We start from the raw sequence: 12414 nt of genomic DNA, 5'->3' as shown, positions 1-12414 counted from the left end.
TCAAATGGCTTTCAAATTTTTTGTTCAGTGTTTAGCATTGATGCCCTCATTTGATATGGATAATTGTTTGTCATGGATGAACGCTGAATACAATGCCCAAATGGTTTTCAAATCTTCTGTTCGGTGTGTTTGGCATTGATGCCCTGTTTTGACGTGTCACGTGGACAATTGTTTGGCATGGATGAACACTGGATGAAGAAATTTAATTTGCATACTGTGTTGTTGGAGTGTAAAGTGTAAGTTTTAGTAGGTTAAATTATACATTTACAAAGCAGTATGGGTTGGACTTGGATTTGTGATATACTCTAACGAGGTAGTTAATTGATAGAGACGTGGTGGACATAACTTTTGGAAAATTGGTTCGCGCTTCTGGCGTTAAGGTTATCTCGCTCAACCCCAATGGATCGGCGACCGCCATGTGCTCTGGACTGTCTCTTGCCAAGAGAATATGGGAAATACAATGGAGATGGACTGCTTCGATTTCACGATGGAGTCACCTACAAGGGGAACAGTGAAACACATGAGGTGGATTGGCCTTTTCTCTGGCGAGGCGGGAACAGAGCATGGTCTCAAATCATGGTAGCGGCAAGCTTATGGAACAAGACGACTTGCCAACATTTGGTGTTAAATTATTCCCCGCAGTCTCTTCTATGTGGGATGGAGATTGGTCTGTCGTTTCTTCACAACATAAGACCAACGGAAGAGTTCCGGTTACAGTAGATGCTGAGATAATGCAGATAAAGGCACTTTACATGTGTTGCAAAGAGAACTTCTTAAGAAGTTAGGATGGGATAAGCCAGTAGATAATGTCCATGAAGCAAAAACGATTCTCAAAAAGCATATTTCATCTCCTAACATCTTAGTAATTTTAGATGATGTAGATAAGGTGGATCAGGTTGATGAACTTTTGCCTGATCAAACTGTACTCCACTCCGATAGCTTAATACTGATTACGGAACAAAGATAAACTCAGAAACTCGGGAGTTGAAGAGTCATCAATATATAATTCATTTTCTATGAGTTTTTAGAATGAGGGAATGTTAAGAATTTGGGTACGTATGTCCGGAATGTTTAGAAGTTTCTTAAAAATAGTTAATATTATATAATAAAAAAATAAATATTGATTCAAAATATAATAATCAAAATTAATATTGATTCAAATATTAAAATTAATTTAAATATATAATCTCTAATATATATAAATATATTTTTTAAGTGTGTTTTTCTTTGAGTCTCTCCTTTTTATATATATAAAATGTCAAGTTCATTATCAGTTCTCTCACATGTTTACCAAAAAAAACAACTCTAATGTTTAAGCATCGACTGCCACATACAATATGCACACACAATCTTTTGCGATATATATACATAAACAACAAAAGAAATACTCATTAGCATGACATCCCAGATATCGCCCTTATGTCGAGGTGCCACACGCTTCCTTAACCTATCAAGAGATTGCTCCAGTTTCTCAATTAAGGATATAGGTGTTAAAGATGTCTTTGGCCTTTCTTCCTGCGAATGTTTCAACATAGGCTCATGTTTTGTGGGCAGTTCAGCAAATTTCTCTATAGGCTTTGTATTCCCAAACCCCAGGGAACGTCGGAAATCCAAAAAAAACAGTCTTCAAAGCTCCCGAAACTTTCCCATTGCAGCTCCCGCTGAAAAGGTAACGTTCTAATACAATTCCAAAGCTCCCGGAAGCGTGGGAACCATTGGAATGGGTTTCCCACCTCTCGGGAGCGGTTACGGTGTAACAGAGTATATAACCTAAATGGTCTTCCTACACAATATTCTCTTGAACTCTTTTGTTTGTATTCCTTCAATCAGCCACATCCACTCTTAGGGCTTGAATCTTTGGTAAACAAGTTCGTAAAAGTGTGTGGTGGGCTGCCTTTATCTTTAAAGGTGTTTGGGGGCACTTCTCAATGGCGAAAATACATGTTACTTGGAAGCCCAACCAGATAAACTTCAACGCATACTTCCCAAGGAGATAAAACAAAGGCTTCAAATCAGCTATGAGGCACTGGATATGGAGGACCAGCATATATTCTTAGATATGGCCTGTTTTTTCATAAGAGAAAACAAGGATATGACCATGAGTGTATTAGATATCTGATTATATATGTGATGGTTAATCTTAGTTGGTTTCATGAATATTGGATTTTTTCATGATGAAGTCCTTACAAGGTTATAATGATATGGCAACCATGATTATAATATCTCATATTTATCTGACATATGCAATTATTGTTGCATAAATTGCAAGATCGTTCTACTTTTTGTAAGCATCTTGGGTTTATGATTAGATGGTAGCAACATGTTGCATTACTAGAATTTATGTAGATTTATTGTTCATACTAATGTTGTATCTGAAAGGATGTCAGGGATTGTGAAAGAGATGTGTTCATGGGTATCTTGTTTCCATTAGACCAACCAATGGTTAACATTAAGTTCATGGAAGAGGAACTTATTATGCCTTGGTATATCTCATGTTATCTTTGATATTGGCTTACTGCAGAAGCTATATGATTTATTGTTGCTAATGATTATGACTGAGTTGTGGATGATGTACTACATATGTCATATCATGGAAAGACCATGGTTTAGTTTTAAGATTGCTGCTACAATAGTTGGAATATCTATTTTTGCTGACATTTTCATATTTGTTGATGATGAGGTGTAGTGATCATTTTTGCTGCCTGGTGATGAGGTTATATTGTTACTGCTACCATTGATGATCAAGATCTATTTATGGTTTGTATGGTTTGATTTCTTATCTTTGGAAGTTTGGTTGAAATTTGAAATGAAGAGGATTATGATACAACCACATATAGGAAATTAATTGTTTAAACTTTAATGATGACATGGTTGCCTAGATGTATGCCCAAGTGTTAGATCAACTCTCTATTAGTTATTCCTTAGATCAACTTTAATGGATACTACATGTTGCTTCTAGCTGCTATTGATGTATTGGTCAAGGATAACATGAGTTGCACATGTTATTGTTGTTAACATTTTTGTTGCTAGGAAGAGGTTATATTTCTTCTCAAATTGTTGGTCCTGCTAAGATTTTCCACCATGGCCAAGGTGTTGAGGGTTAGTTGTGTGTTGCTTATCTACCTATTGTTTCTTTTCCTTGGAGACTGGAGTTCCTGTATGGTTTAACATGAGGTTTGTGATGATATGGTATTGCTTTGGCTACTCAAGTGAAGAATGTTGCCTTGCTGATATATTGCTCACCAAGGAGAAGGACCTATATGTTGCTTGCTACTACTAAGAGATTTTTCAAATTGCAAAGAGCTTCCATGATATTTTATTCATTTGTTGTTGCTGAAATTCCTAATGACTGAAATCTTGGTTATGGTCAAGGTACTGAAGATTTTCACATATTGTTGTTGTTGATACCATTGTTGAGTTATTATGGCATGCATTGTAGTGGTCATATCATTTCTATCATGTATGGATATCTGGATGAAGGATCTTGTCATGTACTATATTGTCACATCATTTGTGATCATGGTGTCTAGTAGGCTCATGGATGTCTTCATTATAGCCATGTATTGCTCTTGTATAGCCTTGTACTCCCTTTATGAAGTCTTGTATTCTTATGTTTATCATTGACTATGATAAGATGTGAAGTTTTTGCATGAGGAAAGAATACATGGGCAACAGAAAATATTGATAAACAACAACATAAAGAGCCTCTTACAGTCCTAACATTTGTGCAAGAGGAGCTTGTACAACAAAAAGCAAGGCATATTGTTTACTGCAATGATAATTCAAGGCTTTTGTTGATGGTCACAAGGATGGTGACATTAATTGGGTTCTCTTAAGAGGGATGATATTTTGACTTTTGATGTGGTTATAAGTGTTGATGGTGCTTCATTGCATATCTTAATTTGTTGTTGTTGTTATATAGACGTAAGATGCTACCAGTGCAAGCTCATGAAGCTAGCTTCCATTTCAAGGTTGGTACACAAGCACAAATTAGCTTCAAGTATGTGGAGTGTTGGTGGTGGTTGTTTGGAAGCTTGTATCTCATTACATCATGAACTGTCTTGCTTGCTTCCACTTTCTTATCTCGTTTGGATGTATTGTTTTTTCAAGATGTATAGCCTCTTAGGTACGCAAGGGGAGTACTTGTTGTAGCCCTTCAAGGGGAGTATGTAATCATTGGCTATGTATCACATTGCTTTTATGTGTTTTATTTTTCCATGTATAACCCCTTTCCATTGATGTCAAAGGTGGAGAAAATGAGGAGTTCAGTCACAAACTTAGGATAACATCCTCCTAGTACATATTTTTCTATTGATCTCTATTATATATTTCCTTTACTCTGATTTTGTATGGATCTCGTCTTGTATTTTTTTTTAATCTACCCAACGGTTCTCTGCGTCCAACACATTGGAGTTTTCTAGCGAGTGGTTTCTCTTACTTCGTGGGTGACTTCTAGGCCTATGGTGCATTGGTATTTTTTTTTGTTGGTATGGGATGTCTCAAGCTCCCTGCCTTATGTCCCAATGTGCTTAGTCTTATTGTTTGTAGTCTAAACTTGTTGAGGGTCTGTAATTTTTCTTGGCTTTATCCTTCCAGGCCCATATTGCCTAGGAAATACATGCATAGTTGCAGGGGTGGCAGTGATAGGGGTTCGCAAGATCGGCCACTTTACTAGGTCCAATCCCAAGAGGTTGTTGCTATCTTCCACTTCGCAACACCTCCATACATTCGTGAAGAAATTCGCCCGCTTGAAACTTAGACCACTAATGACCACTAGGAATATTTTGACTCTAAGATTATTGAGGAGGTGTCCAATTTGGTTCCTAACCCTAGTCACACTAGGGGAAGATGAAACTAATACCTGAATTCCATCACCCTTCATTGGCAGATGAAATTGTTTTTGGGTAGAGTCCTGAAAGAGAAGCATGAAGATCATAATGACATCATTTCTTCCATGAATGAAATTGAGCGGATACAGAGATATCAATGTTCATGTTTGGCTAGCTTGGATGCTCGTTTGGCTCACCTGGAAAGCCACCTTCAATACAAGCTCAAGTTCTCTGCTCTAGCCAGTACCAATAGATAGGATCCTTCTCGAGTGTCTTCTTCTAGATCTTGATCTCATGTTTAGTATCTATGTAGTTTTCTTGATTCTCTATGTAGCTCAATATGAGTCAGTTCTTGTAGTTTTTAGAACCAAAAACTTTATTTTGATATATTTGCTTTTAAATTAATAGTCAACAGATCTAGTTTCTCTTATGGCATATTGAGACCGATAATAGGTTGAACTATGATAATGAGGACTATGTAATCTAAAATTTTGAGACAATACAAATTTTACTTTAAAAAAATGCAAAGAGATTATTCCGTTGAAAATTTTTAAAATAAAGCCTCTAAGGGTGCGACTTGCTGGCGAGTAAATGTAGGGCTAAGGTGTTTGTGCCATTGTGTAGGTCATAGGTTCAAACCTTAACTTACTCGTGCATTGCGCTTAGGGGCAGTGTAGTTGCACTTAGAGGTTATAATGGCAGCCATCAAAGATCGACTTTGTGTCACACGAGTACAAGACTTGATGCGTTACTGATTCTAACTGTTAAAAAATAAATAAAAAATGAAAAATGAAAACCTTGTCAAGTGATTTATTTTATATTTCAAATAACCTTACCTTAATTTCATAAAATTAAGAATAAAATTAATTACAATAAAAAAACATACCACAATTGATTATTTAAAAAGGGGTTATATTAAAATATGTTTTTTAATCTAATTATTCATATGTAAAGTTTATAGCAATAGTGAATAGCTATTGTAAATTTTAAGTTAGTATTAGTAGTGAGGGGTTTTCTTTTGTAACCATTAAATTGAATTTAAATGGGATAATAAGTGTTAATTTAAATGGGATGATAAGTGTTAAATTTATATTATAGTTATTATATTTAATTTTTATATTAAGATATTATGATTTAAATAGAGTTATTATAAAATTAATTTTATTTTAATGATGATTAATAGAGAATATTAAGCTTTATGATGATTGTTAAATTTTTATTTTTAGTTATTATATTTAATTTTTATATTAAAATATTATAATTTAAATAGAGTTATTATATTTTCAATTTTATTTTGATGATGATTAATAGGGAATATTACTCTATAGAAATGGTTTATTTGATGACTAATTTGTATATTTGCAATAATAAAAAATAATAAAATATGTTTTTTTAAATTATTTTAATTAATAGATTGATTTTTATATTAAAATATTATGATTTTATTAGGGTTATTATAAAGATTATATTTTAATGATGATTAAGATAGAATGTTAATAATTATTGAGATAATTTACTTTATAGTTGATTTATATCATTTCAATAATAAAAGATAATAAAATCTGGGCTTATGGAGTTTGATATTGTATGTTTTTAGAGGTTTATTAGTAGTTATGTGTCTGGTTGCTAGGTGCTCTAGGTTATAAAACAAAAAAAAAGACCCATGAGGTGTAAACCAATTGGTTTGTGTGGGGTTTAATGCACACCAAGTCATAGGTTCAAATCTCATGGGGAGTGGGAGGAGTGGAAGCCACCCTTGGGGGAAAGTATTTAAAACTTTCCCAAGGGGATGAATAACATTCCATTAGTGGGTAGATAACCTCCTACAAATCTCCATTAGTGGGTAGATAGCCTTGTACAAATCTGCACATTCCATGAGTGGGTAGATAGCCTCATACAAAGTGGGTAGATAGCCTCATACAAAGATAGCCTCGTACAAATCTGCACATTCCATTAGTGGGTAGATAGCCTCGTACAAAGATGGCATTCCATTGGTGGGTATAAATCTCCATTAGTGGATAGATAGCCTCTACAAATCTGCACATTCCATTAGTGGATAGATAGCCTCATACAAAAATGGCATTCCATTAGTGGGTAGATAGCCTCATACAAAGATGGCATTCCATTGGTGGGTATAAATCTCCATTAGTGAATAGATAGCCTCTACAAATCTGCACATTCCATTAGTGGATAGATAGCCTCATACAAAAATGGCATTCCATTAGTGGGTAGATAGCCTCATACAAAGATGGCATTCCATTAGTGAGTAGATAGCCTTGTACAAATCTGCCATCTACCTCTTACCAACTCTCTCCCTATTACAAACCCAATGAAGCAGTGCAGCCTAAGGTTAGCCTAGTAAAAATAATAGAATATGTTATTGATGGTTAAGATAGAAAGCAAAATTCCCCTTCCCACATAAACCTAAGATCAAATTTATAATTTTATTCACAAAAGCAAGCCGATATACTTGTTGCTTATCGCATGATGTGTTTAGTGTATGCGGAGGCAAATGCGAATTTTATAACTTTATTCACACAAGGAAGCCATACGTGTTGCTTATCCATGATGTATTTATGTATGCCGAGGCAAATGGCAAGGCTGGATAGATTCTCTTTAAAGTTATTTTTAGAAGGAATAGTTTCACGGGCTTCGTCATCAAGGTATATTATTTCGTAAATTGCAAGTGATGTATAAAGTTATAAAACATTAAATGATACGAATTTGCGAAGCGTGTCGAATTTACCTTCACAATCTACCGTCCCCATGACAATCAGTTCCGGTCACAACAACGTCACATCACAACAGGCTTTTTCGTTCTCAAATTACAGGGAACGGACTCGCTTTTAAACGAGGAAGGAAGCAGCTTTAATCTGCAACGCAAGAAAGAAACAGAGAAGGTAGTTAACCGGAGAAGAATTTGGTGTTTTTTTGCAGGAAAAAGCAGGAGAAGTAATTCAGATTTTTACTAAATAGCTATGTTAGTTTATATATATATATATATATATGTTATCAGTAGGTTTAAATTATATAAATAATATCTTTATTTTCGATTAATTATAAAAGATACATAAGTAGCTGTATATAGTGTTTTTTTTAGTGATGTTCATATAAATTAGGATTAAGAAAAAAGTTTTACTCACTTTTTTCTTTTTCTTTTTTTTTACTTTTCGTCATCTTCCTTGATCAGGTCTGAACTCTCCCAGATGTATAAGGATGTTTGAATCTTGTTATCTACTTTTCATTCGTCATTTTTGGCCTAGGTGTCCTTCTGCTCTTCGATTTTGCGAAGTTGATCCCCTTGATCTATACTAGTTCAATTCTTCGTTCGCTGAAGATGTTTGTGGATTTGGGATTTCCTCAGCGATGGGGTCCCAAGTCCTCCTCTTCCTCTTCTTTGTTGGGTTGTGCAGTTGGGAAATGTCATTCCTTTGGCTTTTTGACATATTTCTTTTTCCTCTTGGGATCTTTCTTTGCCAAAGGACATGTGGTTTGTAGATGTCCAGTTTGAAGATAGGGATGACATCTAAATGTTGTGTTCTCATATTCTATTAACTGGGTCCAGCACTGGTGATTTTGTGTCAAAAGTATACGATCAGGTAGTCCTTTACTAAGGTCTACCTCAACAAATATCCTAGGAAAAGTATAAATTGCTTCTTCAGTTCTTTGTGTATGCATTTGAAGTATCTCCCCAACATGTTGTGGATACCTTCCAGTACTTTTGGATGCCAGAAGTGAAGGGGTAAGTTATGCGGTCTTACCTAGGGGTGACAAATAATCCACCAGAACCAAGGACCTTCATGTAAAACCCGAAATCTGATGATTCAAAATTTACTATGAAAAATCCTTTTGAGCATAAGTGAATTTCCCAATTTATTATCCAAGCCATAAAGATCCACTAAAAAAGATCAACATATTTTGGTCAGAATTCGTTGACCCAGCAAATGATTGCCTAGGATTGATAGGTTGTACACATATTATTGATCTCTGCTAGATCTATTGTCATTTCCAGAATATGAATCATCTGCTCTACAATATAGGGCTGAGGAATATTGAGGGTTTGTTCAGGTTTACCTGATGCTGTAGCCTTTCCTTTGCGGACAACTTTGAATGACTTAGATCCATTGGTTTGTCCTTCAGCGAACGCCGGGCCCTTGGGGATATTTTATCCTACCAAACCCCCCCGGTCCGCAACCTCAGGGTAATGATGATCGAGGAGTTTTGTTCTATGCATAGTCTTGTAAGTGCCCTTGATCTTGCATGGATATACCTGCATAAATCAGATTTCACAGATTTCACAGTTTTGTTGGAATACCAGTTTTTTTTATAAATCACCAATTTCAGATATCACACCAGTGAATCCATTTGAATCCACAGGATGATCGATCTTCTTGTTGGGGTTTTTGCTGAAAATTGGAAATCTGCGTCCTTCCCAGAAACATAACTTTTCTTGTAGCTTATTGATGGATTTGCAAAGGATCCATGATTATTGCTCTTTTCTTCATAAAAATCGATAGATCTGTGGTTACCCCTTCTCCCAGTAGAGAGATCTTCCAGATCTGGGGCCAGGGTAGCAAACAGTCGAAAAACCCTTCCATTTGCTGTAAACGGATTCTGCCAGAGGAATCAACTTCCCTTCCCCTATCCCATCCTTGATTTTCTCTGCATGCTTTGTTCCTTGTGAGCAGTCGATACCACACCCGTGTAAGATTTTGAGATACACAGATAGATCTAGATCTGTAAAACAATAACAAGCTTGCAAGAGAATGAAGAAAGCAAGCAAGAATTGAGAAAGAATGAAAAGTAAATTCTACATTATGAGGTTTAGAATAAATACACAAAAGCAACTAAGTTAAGCTTAGTTGTGCATGCAGCTAACTAAAGCTAACTAAAGCTAAGTGTGTTGTGCCGCATGCATGCAAGCAATAAGTTAACTAGAGCTAATCTAGGTGCATGTACACCAACATAACTAGTCTACAGCTAGTCTAAGTCTACGGCTAGTGCATGTACACCAACACCCCCCCTTAAGCATAACTTAGGTGAGTGTGATGAATGAGTCCCGGCAACACGGCCATTTTAGGTACCCATATACAAAAAATGAGGAAAGAAGGAAAACCCAGTGGGAAGAAAACCCCCCCTCAAAATATAATGCAAAAGTAAAAATAAAAAAAAACAACTGCTAGGCAGTCTGTCTTCACCCCGAGTCGATCACGCAGGAAGTGAAATAGACGTTAAAATTGTAGCAGGATATGTCGTTGTTAGTGATTTTGATGCCTCCACTCACGCTCTTTATCACTGCTCCTCCGCGCTTCAACGACGCAGACTGTTGCCCTTCGTTGAAACTCATACTAAACGTCTGTATCCCTGCGGAAGCACTAAATGTCCTCGAAACACTGCCAGAGGTCAAAACCACGCTGGCAGGCTGAGTCAGCACCGCAGTCACGTACACGTCATCGCTTAGGTCCGCCGTGGCTTTGGTGTTCTTAGAGTGCGTATAATAGAACAGGTAGAGTGAATCCTGAGTCACGGAGGGCTGCTTGCCCGTTTTGTACCATCGGATGTAATGCTCGCCCAGGTCCAGGAACGCACGGTGGGTGAAGCTCGCCACGTCGCTTGCTGCCACGCTGAGCGGAGGTGCCACGTAGGAGCTCTCCACCCAGTCGTTCCACGTCACGATCTCGACAAGGGGAGGGTTGAGGCTTATGATTTGCTGCCAGCGGGTGAGCCAGAGACCTGGGCCCTTGTAGTTGCCCTTCACTTGGCAGGAACCCGGGGTGTCCTTGAAGAACCAGGGGCTGGGGGTGGCCATGTACACCTTCCCTCTGTCGTTACACGCCTTCAGATAGTTGCTGTCCTTGTCACCGGAGGGCGTCTGAAGCGCCGAATCGTAGTAAGGCCAGGCGGAAGTGTCCCACGCCATGAGACCGTCTATAATATCGTTGAATTGGTTGATTTTGGCCTGCACGTCGCCTGGGGATCCGTCGGTAGGGAAAAAGGGCACGAAGAAGTAGTTGGGCTTGCCTCCGGCTTTGGTGAACACATCCTTCCAGCCGCTGAGCACTGAGGAATAGCCGTAGTCTGCCCACCAGGAGTCTTCGCTGCCCAACCAAGAAGAGAAGAATTGCTTCCCTCTGAATGTCAGTTGGTTGGGGTGGCTGGCTTGGTTTTCGTTATCAGGTTCTTGGTTGCTGGTCTCGTTCAAAGAGGAATGCGCGCAAGAATCCAGCAGTGATTCTTCCTCGTCAAATGGAACCAAATCCCAAGTCTCGTTCTCAATGAGAGAGCTATCTTCCTCATGCATGGCAGCTTCCCATTCAGGATGCCCATTTGCTTCTGCATAATTTTGGGGATCAGATCCATGCATTATATAAGCATGCATGGGCATGGATGGCTCCATAGTTAAGAGTGCTTGCGGATTTTTCTCAAATAGAGGAATAGAGGCAGGATCATCAAAGATATCATTCATGCTGCGCCATTTTTGTGCAGAAGTATGATCTAGATGTTCAACAAGTGGTGGTCTAACAGGGTTTTGAGGAACAAAATCAGAAAATGTATACAGACGAGATTGATCATTTACCTTGCCAGATGCAATCTTCAAATTGGTTTGCATGTCATAAATGCTCACGGAATCTGGGGTAAATTCCACTTTCCTTCCGCTGCCTGTGTGTGTCATCTGATACACTGAGAGAAGATTCACAGCAAGCCTTGGAGTATGCAAGACATTTTCAAACCTTCCATCTTCGAATTGCACTCTTCCTTGCCCAATTGCTGTAACTGCAGAATTATCCCCCATGAGGATGGGAGGACCTGAGTATGCATGCAGAAAAGAAAAGGATTCCTTTGAAGAAGCCATATGATGTGAAGCTCCTGAATCGATGATCCATTCTTGTGGTGCAGAATGAAGAGCAATCAAAGCATGACCGTTACCTCTTGGATGACGTGCTTTTTCTCTTGGATCGGGTGCTTTTTCCTCAGACTTCTTCTTAGCATTCTCAGGAATGTGGTCTTCAAGATTGTATTGCTAGAGTGTCTGCGCCATAAGATCTATAGTCTTCTTCATGCATGCAGATTCAGGATGAAAACCACGGTGGCAATAATTGCACATTGATTTTCCTTTCGTTCCTTTCCTTTCCTTTGAGCCAGATGATCCATCAGGGGATCTAGGATTTGCCTTTCCTTTTGCATGCACAGTGAGTGCATGCGCTTTGGAATTTTTAAGCGTGCCCATTTTGATGAGCTTATCTTGCTCATGCATCAAAGACTGAATAAAAGTATCCAGTGAGGGAGGCTTCCAATCTGCACCAGTTGCAGATCTTACTGTGTGGAATGTAGAAACGAATACTGCATACTCTGGACCAAGTTTTGATAAAATGGAAAGAATCAACTGCCTTTCTTGCTTGGATTTGTCGATCCCGCAACCTTTCAGCTGCACCAACAAAGCTTTATACTTTGTGAAAAAATCTTGAATGTTCTCAAAGTTTCTCGGATCTAATGAGTTTAACTCATTTTCGAGAATGTGACCTTGCATTTCATCTTGTTTTCCAAACAATTCTTCCAAAATTTTCCATACTTCATTTGGAGTTGA

The 12414-nt window shown here is 37.9% G+C and overlaps 1 protein-coding gene across 1 annotated transcript; it reads right to left on the bottom strand.

Annotated features, from left to right (window-relative positions):
• Window positions 1-10023: 10023 nt before the first annotated feature.
• On the bottom strand, window positions 10024-11295 carry LOC149196095 (glucan endo-1,3-alpha-glucosidase agn1-like). The gene has a single exon (XM_089408163.1). The coding sequence runs from the start codon at window positions 11293-11295 to the stop codon at window positions 10024-10026; it is 1272 nt and encodes a 423-aa protein (XP_089264289.1).
• Between the last annotated feature and the right edge of the window lie 1119 nt (window positions 11296-12414).

The sequence above is a fragment of the Pinus tabuliformis genome, chromosome 2_2 (assembly GCF_031772625.1).
Source record: "Pinus tabuliformis cultivar Carrire ecotype Pingquan chromosome 2_2, CPIR1, whole genome shotgun sequence".
NCBI classification, from domain to species: Eukaryota; Viridiplantae; Streptophyta; class Pinopsida; order Pinales; family Pinaceae; genus Pinus; species Pinus tabuliformis.
The sequence above is the reverse complement of the archived record's forward strand: the minus strand, read 5'-3'. Positions and strand labels throughout refer to the sequence as shown.

What these genes read in the sequence shown, in the direction of transcription:
- LOC149196095 (XM_089408163.1), bottom strand. Translation starts at nt 11,295, where the DNA reads ATGAATGATATCTTTGATGATCCTGCCTCTATTCCTCTATTTGAGAAA.